The following is a 17,500-nucleotide window of genomic DNA, read 5'->3' on the forward strand; positions in this document are numbered from 1 at the left end:
ACCCTGTCGGACTCTAAATAGAGGCGGACCGTACCTCTGGTTCTCCGGTGTCGTGGTTGGTCTGGATCAGGATCTTTCCCAGTCGGATGTCTTTGCAGACGGCCATCAGAGCCTGCTCCATGGTCTCCCCTGCTCTCAGGATGGAGACACCGGTGATCTACACACACACACACACACACACACACACAGACACACACACAGACACACACACACACACACACAGAGGATGAGTGTAATGCTTTAATATTGTGGAAATAAGATAATCAGCTTATTTGGATCTAAAATATCTGAATGAAAACTTCATTCATCACAGAACTTTGTGTGTGTTTCTGTGTGTGTGTGTGTGTGTGTGTGTGTTTCTATGTATGTGTGTGTGTGTGTGTCTCTCTGTGTGTGTGTGTGTGTGTGTGTGTGTGTGTGTGTGTTTCTATGTATGTGTGTGTATGTGTGTGTGTGTGTGTTTATATGTATGTGAGTGTGTGTGTGTTTCTATGTGTGTGTGTGTGTTTCTATGTATGTGTGTGTGTGTGTGTTTATATGTATGTGTGTGTGTGTGTCTCTCTGTGTGTGTGTGTGTGTGTGTGTGTGTGTGTGTTTCTATGTATGTGTGTGTATGTGTGTGTGTGTGTGTTTATATGTATGTGAGTGTGTGTGTGTTTCTATGTGTGTGTGTTTCTATGTATGTGTGTGTGTGTGTGTTTATATGTATGTGTGTGTGTGTGTCTCTCTGTGTGTGTGTGTGTGTCATCACAGAATCTCCTGAAGTTGAAGAAGTACATTTTTTCTTAACAAAATGACTTAAAATGATGATGTGATTATAAAATAGTAATTCCTATAATAATAATATTATTATTATAATAATAATATTATTATTATTATAATAATATTATTATTATTATTATTATTATTATTATCATTATTGTTCCTTAACAGCGACGAGGTGAACATCAGTGATAATAACAGACTTACTCTTTGCCCGCTCAGCCTCTTGCCTTCATACGTTCCTCCCTGAGGAGTCTCCACTGATACCGGCTGCAGAGACACAGAAAATAAACATTTAAACCTGCAAACAGTGATTTATAAATCTCCTAAATTCACCAAACACTTTAATCATTTTACCAATAATAATAATACAATAATTAAAGGTCACTTAATTACACCAGTTTAACTCCAGAAACTCATTTTTCTAATTTTTATTCTATAAATATTTTCATTATTATTATTTCTTTTAATGTATTTTGCTTTTTCAATGTATTTTCTATGAATTTAAAATAACTGTAACGCTTTAAATCTGTGCTGTAAACATTGATATTTATTTATTTTAACTAATTGCTATATTAATTAACTGAAACATACTTTTATTTGAGAGTCTTTCCTGATTTTAAATGAGCTTTAATTTTCCTTGAATTGATTTTTATCCCATTTAAAAATCTGGATTTGTCTATTTTTGCTTTTTCCTACATTGAAATGGTTTTTACTCTTTAAATTGTTCTTATTTGTTCTCTTTTATAACACAATTATCTTTTTATTTGTGTATTTTTCTGCCTTGTGAAGCACTTTGTAACTTTGATTTTGCTCTATAAATAATCCAATTTATAGAGTTCATCTTGTAATTTAATCAGATTAAAGTTGGATTATGTAGGAAAATAAACGAATTCAATCAGATTAAAGGGGAAAAGATCCTGTTGTTGTTTATTCTGAAGAGTTTCAACCTCCAGACGAGCTCCAGAGTTCACGTTAATAATGTTTTCTTTGTGTTTTTATGGTAGAAACGGACCTTGAGAGGCAGGAAGGAGAGAGCGTGTTCTATCAGGAGCCTCATTAATCTCTTAGAGTAGAAGATAAACTCATCGCGGTTCGTCTCCTTGTTCCTAAAGATATACACACAGACACACACACACGCACGGACACACACACACACACACACACACACACACACACACACATAGACACACAGAGAAAGACACACACACACACACACAGAGGACAAGAGGTGAGAAACCAGTTAGCAAAACTTTGTGCAGCAACTTCTCCAAAGTCCAGATTTTAAGTTTGATGTAAGAAATAAGTTTCTATGTGTGTGTGTGTGTGTGTGTGTGTGTGTGTGTGTGTGTGTGTGTGAGAGAGAGTGTGTCTTTGTGTGTGTGTGTGTGTCTCTGTGTTTGTATGTGTGTGTGTGTGTGTGTGTGTGTGTGTGAGAGAGAGAGAGAGAGAGAGAGAGAGAGAGAGAGAGTGTGTCTTTGTGTGTGTGTGTGTGTCTGTGTGTGTGTGACTTTGTATGTGTATGTGTGTGTGTGTCTGTCTGTCTATGTGTGTGTGTGTGTGTGTCTCTGTGTTTCTATGTGTGTGTGTGTGTGTGTGTGTGTGTCTGTCTCTGTGTGTGTATCTATGTGTGTGTCTGTGTCTGTGTGACTTTGTGTGTGTGTGTCTGTGTGTGTGTGACTTTGTGTGTGTGTGTGTCTTTCTCTGTGTGTCTATGTGTGTGTGTGTGTGTGTGTGTGTGTGTGTGTGTCCGTGCGTGTGTGCATGTGTGTGTGTGTGTGTCTGTCTCTGTGTGTGTATGTGTGTGTGTGTATCTATGTGTGTGTCTGTGTCTGTGTGTCTATGTCTCTGTGTGTGTCTCTGTGTGTGTGTGTCTGTGTCTGTGTGTTTCTATGTGTGTGTGTGTGTGTGTGTGTGTGTGTGTGTGTGTGTGTGTGTGTGTGTGTGTGTGTGTGTGTGTGTGTGTGTGTGTGTGTGTGTGTGTGTGTGTGTGTGTGTGTGTGTGTGTGTTCAGACCTGATGATGGTGTGCATGCCTCGGACCTGTGGTGTGCTCTCCATCACGCTGAGGGTTTTAGGTAACGGCTGCCCCTGATGAGCCGAAGCCAGAGCTGATCTGTAGACAAACACACACACATTAATACACACACACACACACACAAACAAACACACACAATACACACATTACTACACACACAACGACTCAATAAACTTCTGGAGAGATACAGAACCAAACGGAGGCAGCAGGCAAAGACTCTGAGTCTGAAAACACTCCGTATTTACTACGACTCATTTTATCTGAGTGTTTAAATATCTCCTTTAACCATCCTGTTCCTTCCTTCCTTCCTTCCTTCCTTCCCTCTGTCCTTCCTCCCTCCTTCTCTCTTTCTTTCCTTCCTCTCTCTTTCCTCCCTTCCTTCTGTCCTTCCTTCCTCCCTCCCTCCCTCCTTCTTTCCTTCCTCTCTTCCTTCTTTCCTCCCTCCCTCCTTCTCTCTTTCTTTCCTCCCTCCTTTCTTCCTTCCTTCCTCTCTCCTTTCCTTCCTTCCTCCCTCCCTTCCTTCCTCCCTCCCTCCTTTCCTTCCTCACTCTTTTCCTTCCTTCTTCCTCCCTTTCTTCCTTCCTTCTTCCTCCCTTCCTTCCTCCATCCTTTCCTTCCTCCCTCTTTTCCCTCCTTCTTCCTCCCTCTTTTCCTTCCTTCTTCATCCCGTCCTTCCTCCCTCCCTCCTTTCCTTCCTTCTTCCTTCCTTCCTCCCTCCTATCCTTCCTTCTTCTTCCCTTCCTTCTTCCTCCCTTTCTTCCTTCCTTCCTCCCTCCTATCCTTCCTTCCTCCCTCCCTTCTTTCTTCCTCCCTTCCATCCTTCCTTCCTTCCTTCCTTCCTTCCTTCTTCCTCCCTCCCTTCCTTCCTTGACTCGAGGACAACAGGAGGGTTAAATAACATTACAGCTCAAATATTCCACCATGTTCATTACTTTATAACAATTAATGTCTCAAACATTGATATTAAGCTCATTATTGAGTGTTTAATAAACAGGAAGTAGTAATAAAGGAGGGATTTCAGACACAGACTCTGAATAAAGACATTTAAAAAAAATCAAATAGCAGCTCAGGATTGTGTATTAACCAATTAAAACCTCTTAATACACCAGAGAAAGTAAATTCATACTTATTTCATTATCGTAAAAGCCGAATATATCAAAGAATGTTGGAAAAAAACGACGATGTAAGAAGAAAGAATTATATAAATAAAGTAGAACAAACTTTTAAAACATTAAAACAAATGAAAATAGATTATCCTATTTGTAAAAAAAACACCAGTTTAATGTTCAGTATCTTTCTGTTTGGACGCCTCAGTCCATCAGCTGTTTCTTGCCATGCTTATAAAACCCAAAACAAGCAGCTAAAGGTGTTGGTACGTCATTATCATCAGTTTCATTCAGCTGAAATGATCCGTTACCATGACAACCAAAAAACATAAACACATTGAGCTGTAAGCTGCTGATTTCATAGCTATTATATTAACCCTCCTGTTGTCCTCGAGTCAAGGAAGGAGGGAGGAAAGGAGGGAGGAAGGGAAGGAGGAAGAAGGAAGGAAGGGAGGAGGAAAGAAGGAAGGGAGAAAAGAGAGAAGGATGGTGGGAGGAAAGAAAGAGATAAGGAGGAAGGAAGGACAGAAGGAAGGGAGGGAAGGAAAGAAGGAGGAAGGGAAGGAAGGAAGGAAGGAAGGGAGGAAAGAGAGGAAGGAAAGAAAGAGAAGGAGGAAGGGAAGGAAGGAAGGAAGGGAGGAAAGAGAGGAAGGAAAGAAAGAGAAGGAGGGAGGAGGGAAGGAAGGAGGGAAGGAAGGAAGGAAAGGAGGGAGGAAGGAAGGAAGAAAAGGAAAGAAGGAAGGAAGGAAGTAAAGAAGGAGGAAGGGAAGGAAGGGAGGAAGGAAGGGAGGACAGGAAAGAAGGAAGGAAGGAAGGGAGGATAGAGAGAAGGAGGGAGGGAGGAAAGGAGGGAGGAAGGGAAGGAAGGAAGGAAGGAAAGAAAGGAAGGAAGGAAGGAAGGAAGGAAGGAAGGAAGGAAGGAAGGGAGGATAGAGAGAAGGAGGGAGGGAGGAAAGCAAGAGAGAAAGAGGAAGGAAGGACAGAAGTAAGGAAGAAAGGAGGGAAGGAAAGAAGGAGGGAGGGAGGAAGGAAAGAAAGAGGAAGGGAGGAAGGAAAGAAGGAACAGTCCAAACAGACGGGGTCAGTTTGACCCGGGAGAACAACAGGAAGGTTAATAACTAAGCATCTATAACAGTGTATATGCATCATCACCTTCAGCCAATAAAAAGCAGAAATAAAGTCAAACTCATGCTGAAAAAAAGCAACAAAACAAGCAGAAAAGTCTGATTCTGCTGAAGCCTCACAGCTGCTGCATGCGTCTGCTTCACTTTAATGCTTTTACAGCGACTCATCATCACATGTCGGCTAATGAAAAGCATCAAAAAGCATCAAAAAGCATCAAAAAGCATCAAAAAGCAACCAAGCATGTTGACTTTTCTGTGATGAAGGTGCAAAGCGTTTTTTAATATGATAAAAAAAGTCTTAAAAAGTGCATCGAAACTTATGATACTGAAAGATGCACAAAAGGTGAGCCTCACATATCCCAGCGGAGCTTCCTCTGAAGAAGATGACAGATATTCAGTAGAGGAGATAAAAGGGGAGAAATATATAGAGAGAAAAAGGGATAAAGAGGAAGAGGAGGAGGAAGAGGAAGAACAGAGTGAGAGCAGCTTCACTACATCGATGCTGCTGAACAGTTCAGTTGGTTTCAGGCGACTCTATTCACTCGGCTACTTTAAAGTCCGTGTAAAGTAAGAATAAATATGTGTTCTGAGTTTGACATACCACAGAAAAGTGTGTTGTTAACCACCCTGCCAAATATATGAAATTAGGCCTCAAAGTTGTGTAAAAGTCTGCCTGTTTCTCTGCTCCCAAACGCTGTGGGAGTGGCCGCCGAGTTCGCTGAAGCCCCGCCCCCTACCAAGTGTCACCTGTCAATCAAAGTCACCACCTCTACCAGAAAACATGGACGCTAGGTCTGAGAGCTTTCTGCTGCTAACTCAGCTGCTAACTCAGCTGCTAGCTCGGTGGCTAACGAAATACATGTTTGTCTTGCCTAAAAAGTGTTTTAATGCAACAATCTGAGAATAATCACCTCTTTATTATTTGAACTGCTGAAAGAACAAAGACATAAAGTTTACTGTTCAACCTGTGTGCAGATTTACAGCTTTGCTTTTAAGCCTTAAACGTTGTGAAGCACTGACCTATAGAGGACAAACATACACAATAGTTGACTTATAACATGCACATTTAAGATATACAAGAGCTTTATGACTATAACTGTACATTTAAAACTGTATCAGGAGTCTTTTATGTACCAAAAACCATCTTTCATGGACCAGATGTGAGAAATCCCAGTTTTCTGTCCTTAACGTGTTTCTGTCACAGTCGTGTGAATCTATAAAGTTATAGAGGATGTTTCAAGGATTCCTAACTTTTAAAGACTCTGCAGACTAGAGGATGAATATGAGGTTTATATTTAACTGGCTGATGCGCGTCGATGGTCGGGAACATTTTCCTGGTCGTTAACTCTCTGATTTAAATGTTGGGACATGAGATCCATTCAGATGAAGCTGCTCTGATGAGAGGAAACTGCTTTTATAACAGAAAGGAAGATTTTATATGAACCTGATACATAAATATTAGGATGTTATTAATCTGGATTAAGACTCAGTTAACATGTATGATGATACATGAGGATGCTTGTGTGTGCTTTTTTAACCCTCCTGTTGTCCTCAGGTCAAGGAAGGAAGGAAGGAATGAGGAAGGAAGGAAAGGAGGGAGGGAAAGAAGAAAAGAAGGAAAGGAGGGAGGAAAGGAAAGGAAAGAAGGAAGGAAGGAAGGACGGACGGAAGGAAGGAAGGAAGGAATGAAAGAGGGAGGAAGGAAGGAAAGGAGGAATGGAAAGAAGGAAGGAAGGGGGAAAGGAAGGAAGGAAGGTGGAAATAAGGAAGGAAGGAAGGTAGGAGGAAGGGAGGAAAGGAGGGAGGGAAAGAAGAAAAGAAGGAAAGGAGGGAGGGAGGAAGGAAGGGAGGAAGGACAAAGGAAGGAAGGGAGGAAGGAAGAAGGAAGGAAGAGAGGAAAGGAAAGAAGGAAGGAAGGACGGAGGAAATAAGGAAGGCACGAAGGTAGGAGGGAGGAAGGGAGAAAGGAAAAGAGGAAGGGAGGAAGGAAGGAAAGACGGAAGGGAGGAAGGTAGGGAGGAAAGAAGGAAGGAAGGAAGGAAGGAAGGAAGGAAGGAAGGAAGGGAGGAAAGAGAGAAAGAGAGAAGGAGGGAGGAAGGAAGGAAAGAAGGAACAGTCAAAACAGACGGGGTCAATTTGACCCGGGAGGACGACAGGAAGCTTAATTATTTCCTGTTAATAAATATGATATTAGTAATATACTGAAGGTGTTTCAGCCTTCTATTTAATTTAAACTGTAGTAATGTTTCTTGTTTGCACTGGTGTAAACAGTAGAAGTCGTAGCATCAGTCCTACTAATAATTTCCTTTTTTTAAAACAATATTTCCACTGTAGAGCACAATCAACAATCACAGAGAGGAGAAATCAACTGTAGAAGAGACAGAGATGATTTATATGTGTCTGACAGCAGAATGAAACTTAGTCTCACTAAAAAAAAGGAAAAGTGAAAGTAAACCAGACAATAAGACAACAGCTCATTGTGTCTGTTTGTAAAAGGAATAACAGCTGATTATTAAACAGATTAAATACTTAAAGAATAAATATCTGATGATTTTCTATATTTTTCTTATTGTCAACAAATCTGCTCCAGATGTTTGGTTCCTTCAAGTGTTTTAAATAGTTTTTAATAGAAGAATAAGATAAATCAAGCTTTAACCTTTGTGTCGTCCTCCCGGGTCAAATTGACCCTGTCTGTTTTGACTGTTCCTTCTTTCCTTCCTTCCTTCTGTCCTCCCTCCCTCTTACCTTCCTTCCTCCCTTCCTTCCTTCCTTCTGTCCTTCCTTCCTCCCTACCTCTTTCCTCTGTCCTTCTTTCCTTCCTTCCTTCCTTCCTCTTTGCCTTTCTCCCTCCCTCCCTCCTTCCTTCTTTCCTCCCTCTCTCCTACCTTCCTTCCTTCTTTCCTCTGCCTTCCTTCCTTCCTTTCCTTCCTTCCTCCCTTCCTTTTTAGTTTCCTCCATCATTCCTCACTCCTTTTCCTTCCTTTCTTCCTTCCTCCCTCCCCCCTTTCCTCCCTTCTTCCTCGCCTTTCTCCCTCCCTCCTCCCTTCCTTCCTTCTTTCCTCCATCCTTCCTTCCTTCTTTCCTTTCCTCCCTTCCTCCCTCCCTCCTTCCTTCTTTCCTTCCTTCTTCCTCCCTTCCTTCCTTTCTTCCTTCCTCCTTTTCCTTCCTTCCTTCTTCCTCCCTCCCTCCCTCCTTTCCTTCCTTCTTCCTCCCTTCCTTCCTTCCTCCTTTTCCTTCCTTTCTTCCTTCTTCCCTCCCTCCCTCCCTCCCTCCCTCCCTCCCTCCCTTCCCCCTTCCTTCCATCCTCCCTCCCTCCCTCCTTTCCTTCCTCCCTCCCTCCCTCCCTTGACTCGAGGACAACAGGAGGGTTAAATAAACACAGTTATTGGATCAGTTCATCGTTGACAATAAAGATTCAAAATGTAGAAAATCAGCAGCTGTGTAAGGAAAGAGGAAGAGGAAGAGGAAGATGAAGAGGAAGTAATAAAAAAAGGAAGTGGTAACAGTCGTACCTCACAGTGATCTCACGCTGGAATGGTTACACAGCATTCAGCCAGGAGAGAGGAGTCGAGCACGCACACACACACACATGAACATATGTGTGCAAGCAGTGACAAACATAAGGAAAAAAAACAACAACATATGAGAGAGATATAAACCATTACTGAGTATCGAAAGTATAATTTAAAATATAAAAACACACACAGGCAAACATGTAGAGATAAATAAATGTTAAAATGTCCCAACTTTAACTTAATATACTGATTTATTGTTTTTAAAGGCTGAAACTAATTATTATTGTTCTTATATTATTTTCTAAATGAAAGAAAATAGTTCCTGTGCTCTGTTTTTTTCTGCTTATTATTTATTGTTCTTTTTTTATTGACACTCTGTTCCTTGTTTCCTCCCTTCCTTCTTTCCTCTGTCCTTCTTTCCTTCCTTCCTTCCTCTTTTCCTTTCTCCCTCCCTCCTTCCTTCCTTCTTTCCTCCTCCCTTCCATCCTTCCTTCCTCCCTCCCTTCCTTCCATCCCTCCTTTCCTTCCTTCTTCCTCCCTTCCATCCTTCCTTCTTCCTCCCTCCTTTCCTTCCATCCTTCCTTCTTCCTCCCTCCTTTCCTTCCTTCCTTCCCTCCTTCCTTCCTTCTTCCTTCCTCCCTCCTTTCCTTCCTTCTTTCTCCCTTCCTTCCTCCTCCCTTCCATCCTTCCTTCCTCCCTCCCTTCCATCCCTCCTTTCCTTCCTTCTTCCTCCATTCGATCCTCCCTTCCATCCTCCCTACCTTCCTCCCTCCCTTCTTCCCTCCTTTCCTTCCTTCTTCCTCCATTCCATCCTCCCTTCCATCCTCCCTACCTTCCTCCCTCCCTTCTTCCCTCCTTTCCTTCCTTCTTCCTCCCTCCTTTCCTTCCTTCTTCCTCCCTTCCATCCTCCCTTCCATCCTCCCTCCCTTCTTCCTCCCTCCTTTCCCTCCTTTCCTCCCTTCCATCCTTCACTCAAGGACAACAGGAGGGTTAAACATTTCATTATCAGTTAAACTCAAACTGTCGTAGCTGCACTTTTTTCTTGATGTTATTATTTTTTTGCCTTTTTTAATATAAAACATTGTGAAACATTACTTTGAAAATAATCTAAAACAATGAGAAATACAGAGTTTAACAATTGACTTAATCTGGAAGTCAATTGGAAACTGATTCCTTGGCAAGAAATCTGCAGATAAAATGTTAAATGAACAATAAAATAAGGTAATAAATATATAAACTTAAGGTAAATAAGAGACTTTATAATGTAAATAAGAAGCTGTGATCATTCAAACATTAACCCATAAAAACACATCAATGCACAAACACATTGATGTCAGAGAAAGGAAAAAAAGAAGGGAGCTGTGTGTGTGTGTGTGTGTGTGTGTGTGTGTGTGTGTGTGTGTGTGTGTGTGTGTGTGTGTGTGTGTGTTGAAGGAGGAACAGATCATCATTTGCTCCCGTTCATAAAGCGCTCCGATGACAGCAGAATGGAGGAAAGATGGAGGACGCCTCTCCGACTTTACGGCTTCATTAATCTCAGGTAGGCCGGACCTCTGTGTCACCAATGAGGTGGAGAGGAGGGGGGGAAAGGGAGGAAGGGGGGGGGGGATATTCAGACCTGTCATAGATAGTACTGTAATAGTGGCTTTTGGATTTTCCTTCCATCCTCCCTTCCTTCCTTTTTTCCTTCCTTTTTTCCTTCCTGCTTCCCTTTTCTTCCTCCCTTCCTTCCTTTCTTCTTCCCTTCCATCTTTCCTTCCTTCCTTCCTTCCGTCTCCCCTTCCTTCCTTCTTTCCATCCTCCCGTCCTTCCTTTCTTCCCTTCCTTCCTTTTTCCCTTCCTTCCTTCCTTTCTTGTTCCCTTCCTTCCTTCCATCCTCCCTTCCTTCTTCCCTTCCTTCCTTCTTTCTTCCCTTCCTTCCTTCTTTCCTTCCTTTTTTCCATCTTCCCTTCTTCTCTTCCTTCCATCCATCCTTTTTCCCTCTCTTCCTCCCTTCCTTCCTTCCATCTTTTTGTTCTGTTTGTGGCCCTTGAATGAAAAGTAGTTTGACCTCCTGGTTTAAAGGATTTAAATATTTCACTGTGACTTCTTTGTGTAATTCAGAATTTGAATCTTTTAACTGTGATTCTGATAAATTGTAGAAATAAGCAGTTTTTCCCAGTTTCTTTTTTTTAATTATTATTATTATTATTATTTTTTTATTTTTTTTTTTTAAAATCTGACCTGCAGTTACCTCTTTCCACCAGCAGATGGCGGAAGTGTTCAGGGTCAACATTAGGTTACTGTGACAGTGAATGAATATAAAGCATCAGTCAGGAGTTTGGACACTTTCCTTTTCACTTTAATGTCCTTATATATATATATATATATATAAATATTTATATAAATATATAAGCTGCCAACTGGGAGAAAAATACATATAAAACTATAATTTAACTTCAAGCAAAGAGCCGAGTCAGCACATAAAGTAAATGTGACAGCTTTAAGGTTTGTTCCACCTCTCCGACCCAGATTTATCGGAGTATGAAATGTATTTTTCGACACATTGAAAGTTTTTCTGAGTGACGTTAAAGGCACATTTCTGTTTATTATTATTACATATATTTATATCAGATATGCAGGTGACTTTCAGGAGTGATCACAGGTCATGTTAATACTATTCAACACCTCCAGGATTATTAATAAACAGGTTTTTTTTAAAGTTTAAGGAATATTGAGCTTTTAATTATGTTGCTATTATGCATCATTCACATTATCTATGAGCCATAAATCTACTTTAAGGTGCTTTAAGCTGCAACTAACGATTATTTTCATTATATCTGTTAATTGTTTTCTTGATTAATTAATTAGTCAGAAAATGTTGAAACATGTTGATTAATGTTTCCCAAAGCCGAAGATACAACTAAACCTGAAGATATAAAGTTTACTATCATAGCAGATTAAAAAAAAACAGAATATATTCACATTTAACCTTCGTGTCGTCCTCCCGGGTCAAATTGACCCCGTCTGTTTTGACTGTTCCTTCTTTCCTCCCTTCCTTCCTTCTGTCCTTCCTCCCTCCTTACCTTCCTTCCTTCTTTCTTTCCTTCCTCCCTCCTTTCCTTCCTTCTTCCTTCCATCCTTCCTTCTTTCTTTCTTTCTTTCTTTCTTTCCTTCCTCCCTCCTTTCCTTCATTCTTCCTCCCTTCCTTCCTTCCTTCCTCCCTCCTTTCCTTCCTCCCTTCTTTCTTTCCTTCCTCCCTCCTTTCCTTCCTTCTTCCTTCCATCCTTCCTTCCTTCTTTCTTTCTTTCCTTCCTCCCTCCTTTCCTTCCTTCTTCCTCCCTTCCTTCCTTCCTTCCTCCTTTCCTTCCTTCTTTCCTCCCTCCTTTCCTTCCTTCCTTCTTTCTTCCCTTCCTTCCTTCCCTCCTTTCCTTCCTTCTTCCTCCCTTCCTCCTTTCCTTCCTCCCTCCCTTCCTTCCTTCCTCCTTTCCTTCCTTCTTTCCTCCCTCCTTTCCTTCCTTTCCTTCCTCCTTCCTTCCATCCTTCCATCCTTCCTTCCTTCTTCCTTTCCTTCCTTCCTCCCTCCCTCCCTTCCTCCCTTCCTTGACTCGAGGACAACAGGAGGGTTTATGTGATTATCAGCTTATAATTAAAACCAACCAAACATCCAGTAGAGTAAATATTATGATTATTATGAAGCCGTCAAACTGTATTATTAAGGTTAAACTGTGATTCTCTTATCTGCAGCACTTTTTTTAAACTAAAACAACTTTAACAGTGTAAACACAGATTAATAATCTATAATAATGTTCGAGTAGAAACTGAGATTAAAGATCGATCCTCACCTTCTCCAGCTGACTGTGAACGTGCTGAACTATCAGATCCAACGCTACAAAGTTCTCTCCTCCTGCAGATAAAGACGAGGTTAAAACACAAGAGGCCAGAAGAAGAGTGACTCATAATTAACTGAAACTAATAATAAAAGGTTGTTTGGGAAATAACTTAAATTTATCAATACCAGTTTATCAATACCAGTTTATCAATACCAGTTTATCAATACCAGTTCAGATACTGTTGAGACATCAAACATTTATACAGTAATTTATCAGTAAAAGCCTGGTATTACTGGTATATTACTGGTGTATTACTGGTATAGTACTGGTGTATTACTGGTATAGTACTGGTGTATTACTGGTATATTACTGGTGTAGTACTGGTGTATTACTGGTGTAGTACTGGTGTATTACTGGTGTATTACTGGTGTATTACTGGTATAGTACTGGTGTATTACTGGTGTATTACTGGTGTAGTACTGGTGTATTACTGGTGTATTACTGGTGTATTACTGGTATAGTACTGGTGTATTACTGGTGTATTACTGGTGTAGTACTGGTATAGTACTGGTGTAGTACTGGTATATTACTGGTGTAGTACTGGTGTATTACTGGTGCATTACTGGTATAATACTGGTATAGTACTGGTGTATTACTGGTATATTACTGGTGTATTACTGGTATAGTACTGGTGTAGTACTGGTATATTACTGGTGCATTAAAGGTGTAGTACTGGTATAATACTGGTGTAGTACTGGTATAGTACTGGTGTATTACTGGTATAGTACTGGTGTAGTACTGGTATATTACTGGTGCATTAAAGGTGTAGTACTGGTATAATACTGGTGTAGTACTGGTGTATTACTGGTGTAGTACTGGTATATTACTGGTGCATTAAAGGTGTAGTACTGGTATAATACTGGTGTATTACTGGTATAATACTGGTGTAGTACTGGTATAGTACTGGTGTATTACTGGTATAATACTGGTGTAGTACTGGTTTAGTACTGGTATATTACTGGTGCATTAAAGGTGTAGTACTGGTATAATACTGGTGTAGTACTGGTATAGTACTGGTGTATTACTGGTGTATTACTGGTGTATTACTGGTATATTACTGGTGTAGTACTGGTATAGTACTGGTGAAGTACTGGTGTAGTACTGGTGTATTACTGGTATATTACTGGTATAGTACTGGTGTAGTACTGGTGTATTACTGGTGTAGTACTGGTGCATTAAAGGTGTAGTACTGGTGTAGTACTGGTGTATTACTGGTGCATTAAAGGTGTAGTACTGGTATAATACTGGTGTAGTACTGGTATAGTACTGGTGTATTACTGGTGTATTACTGGTGTATTACTGGTATATTACTGGTGTAGTACTGGTGTAGTACTGGTATAGTACTGGTGAAGTACTGGTGTAGTACTGGTGTATTACTGGTATATTACTGGTATAGTACTGGTGTAGTACTGGTGTAGTACTGGTGTAGTACTGGTGCATTAAAGGTGTAGTACTGGTGTAGTACTGGTGTATTACTGGTGCATTAAAGGTGTAGTACTGGTATAATACTGGTGTAGTACTGGTATAGTACTGGTGTATTACTGGTGTATTACTGGTGTATTACTGGTATATTACTGGTGTAGTACTGGTGTAGTACTGGTATAGTACTGGTGAAGTACTGGTGTAGTACTGGTGTATTACTGGTATATTACTGGTATAGTACTGGTGTAGTACTGGTGTAGTACTGGTGTAGTACTGGTGCATTAAAGGTGTAGTACTGGTGTAGTACTGGTGTATTACTGGTATAGTACTGGTGTATTACTGGTGTATTACTGGTGTATTACTGGTATATTACTGGTGTAGTACTGGTATAATACTGGTGTAGTACTGGTATAGTACTGGTGTATTACTGGTGTATTACTGGTGTATTACTGGTATATTACTGGTGTATTACTGGTGTATTACTGGTGTATTACTGGTATATTACTGGTGTAGTACTGGTGTATTACTGGTGTATTACTGGTATATTACTGGTGTAGTACTGGTGTAGTACTGGTATAGTACTGGTGTAGTACTGGTGTATTACTGGTATATTACTGGTATAGTACTGGTGTAGTACTGGTGTAGTACTGGTGTAGTACTGGTGCATTAAAGGTGTAGTACTGGTGTAGTACTGGTGTAGTACTGGTGTATTACTGGTGCATTAAAGGTGTAGTACTGGTATAATACTGGTGTAGTACTGGTATAGTACTGGTGTATTACTGGTGTATTACTGGTGTATTACTGGTATATTACTGGTGTAGTACTGGTGTAGTACTGGTGAAGTACTGTTGTAGTACTGGTGTATTACTGGTATATTACTGGTATAGTACTGGTGTAGTACTGGTGTAGTACTGGTGTAGTACTGGTGCATTAAAGGTGTAGTACTGGTGTAGTACTGGTGTATTACTGGTGCATTAAAGGTGTAGTACTGGTATAATACTGGTGTAGTACTGGTATAGTACTGGTGTATTACTGGTGTATTACTGGTGTATTACTGGTATATTACTGGTGTATTACTGGTGTATTACTGGTATATTACTGGTGTAGTACTGGTGTAGTACTGGTGTATTACTGGTGTAGTACTGGTATAGTACTGGTATAGTACTGGTATAGTACTGGTGTATTACTGGTGTAGTACTGGTGTATTACTGGTGTAGTACTGGTATAGTACTGGTGTAGTACTGGTGTATTACTGGTGTAGTACTGGTATAGTTCTGGTATAGTTCTGGTATAATACTGGTGTAATACTGGTGTATTAATGGTATAGTACTGGTGTATTACTGGTGTAGTACTGGTGTATTACTGGTGTAGTACTGGTATAGTACTGGTATAGTACTGGTGTATTACTGGTGTATTACTGGTGTAGTACTGGTGTAGTACTGGTGTAGTACTGGTGTATTACTGGTGTATTACTGGTGTAGTACTGGTATAGTACTGGTGCAGTACTGGTGCATTAAAGGTGTAGTACTGGTATTTGGACTCCACTGACCTCGGGGAACCACTATATCGGCCACCTGCACCGTGGGTTCGATATACTGCTCGAACGCCGGCTTCACGAACTTGTTGTACTGTTTGATGATTCCGCCGATGTTTCGTCCTCGCTGTGAAATGTCCCTCTTCAGCCTCCGTATGAGGCGGATGTCTGAATCTGTGTCTACAAACACCTTCATGTCCAGGAGCTGGTGGACAGAGGATGAAAAGAAGAGAAGAATATCTAATTAATCTGAGATATCTTTTTATATATACACCAGGCGGGTAGTTCTGGTCCTCTGAAATGAAGCCAACCCGGAAGTAACTTAAAACTGCATTCTATCAAAAGGCCACCAGGGGGCGACCGTTTTGGTGTCAAAAGGACTTCCGTCTCTATACAAGTCAATGGAGAATTCACCAACTTCTCACTTGATTTCTAACATCAGTAAACGTTTTCAAAATGTGTTTATGGTCTCAATCGCTAGTTTAAAGCCTTCTTCAATGCAGTATGATGTTCATTTGGGACATTTTGGCCACCCTGATTTTATATGTGACGATAAAGCAGGGTATGCATTAGGGCGTGGCTACGTCGTGATTGACAGGTTGATTGATTCACAGGTTCAGGAGGGCGCCTCATGCTCCTCATGATGCCCATATAAGTAGAATCCCTGTTTTTATTTTTCCCAGCATGCACCTGAAATTTTCAAGATGGCGCTGCTCAGATCCGATACTATTGGCCTCCGAGCAGCAGTCCACAAACCAATGGGTGACGTCACGGATGTTACGTAATTTCTTCTTTCTCCTCTTTTAACAGCAACAAACAGAATAATGAAACACAACCGTTGTACAATAAACTTTTTTTTGTTTTTAACTCTATTGTTAAGTTTATCTTTTACACTTTCATTATTACTCCAAAATGTCAGCGACTGTTCTCAAAAACTTGGAAAAAAGTGAAATGTATGGTTGACTTCTTGTTTGTTTGTTATTGTTTCTTTATTCTCATGTTTTGTTTTTAATATTTTTTTTGGCTTTTATTTGATTGTTAGAGTTTTTAAAAAAAGAGATTCTTGGTTTATAAAATGCTATAAAATAGTGAAAAATAGACGATCATAGGTTTCAAACTTCTTGCTCTACCTGAACATCATTTTAAAATAAAGAAAATATTGTATTTAATAACAAAGAGGAGAAAACTAAGTGAGAAATTTTAAGATTTTTGGGGCTAAAACCAGCAAAGATTTGGCTTTTTTTGTTTTAAGCTTAAACTTATTAGCAAAGTATCTAAATTGATTAATTGATTTCAACATATTCTTGATTTAAAAGGCAAGGCAGCGTTATTTATATAGTTAATTTTATACCTAGAAGCCATTCAATGTGCTTTATATAAAAACAAACATGCAACAGTAAGAATTGGAAGCATATAAACATAAAAAGGTGAAATATATTGGTCTAATTTTATGTGTATGTACAGTATATACAGACAGTATTAAATACAGGCTTCATGTTCGTTTCCTGCAGCAGTGGAAACACGCTGAGCTGCTTCCATGATTTGACATTTTTTACGGCTGATATGAAGCGACGCAGCGATGTCGTGTCGAGTTGAAGAAGTGCAAACAGAGGAGACATCAGTTATTACCGTCACTTTAAAAAAGAGACAAAAAAACCTCATCTGAACTCAGCAAAAAAATTAAAAAAAAGGGAAAGAAAGAAATCAATACGTGGGATCACAAAGAAGAAGGAAGCAGCCTCACTCACAAAGAGGAAGTATTGATGACCGGTTGTAATAAATCTAAAGAATAAAGGATTCAGACGAGGATGACGGAGGAAGGTTCAGGTGTAACTCAAGTCTCACAACAAGCCGCTGGATTTATTTTCTTTCTTCTGTCTGCTATAAATCTGACGAAGTGACGGAGCGAGCGAGCGAGCGATAGGTGGCATGTTGCTGGATAAGCAGAGCTGTCAGCCGGCAGGAGGAGGTGAACCAGGAGGTGAATGAGGAGGTGATTGTTCCTCAAAAGGTTAGAGAGCGAGGAGGCGAACGTAGATCATTTTATAAACCTGCTGCACCAGGAATTCACTCAGCAGCTTCTTTTTACAACCAGGACTACATGAGGAAATAAGCCTTTATTATGGTT

The 17,500-nt window shown here is 40.3% G+C and overlaps 1 protein-coding gene across 1 annotated transcript in view; it reads right to left on the reverse strand.

Moving 5' to 3' along the window:
* Positions 1-34: 34 nt before the first annotated feature.
* Positions 35-17,500, reverse strand: part of LOC133977102 (uridine-cytidine kinase-like 1) — a gene marked incomplete at its 3' end in the record, with an annotated part of 33,706 nt that continues 16,240 nt past the window's right edge. The window contains 7 exon segments of the mRNA XM_062415240.1: positions 35-157; positions 970-1,032; positions 1,778-1,871; positions 2,779-2,877; positions 8,542-8,558; positions 12,369-12,430; positions 15,388-15,577. Coding sequence (XP_062271224.1) covers positions 35-157; positions 970-1,032; positions 1,778-1,871; positions 2,779-2,877; positions 8,542-8,558; positions 12,369-12,430; positions 15,388-15,577 — 648 coding nt within the window.

Source organism: Scomber scombrus, unplaced genomic scaffold (genome assembly GCF_963691925.1).
Source record: "Scomber scombrus unplaced genomic scaffold, fScoSco1.1 SCAFFOLD_284, whole genome shotgun sequence".
NCBI classification, from domain to species: Eukaryota; Metazoa; Chordata; class Actinopteri; order Scombriformes; family Scombridae; genus Scomber; species Scomber scombrus.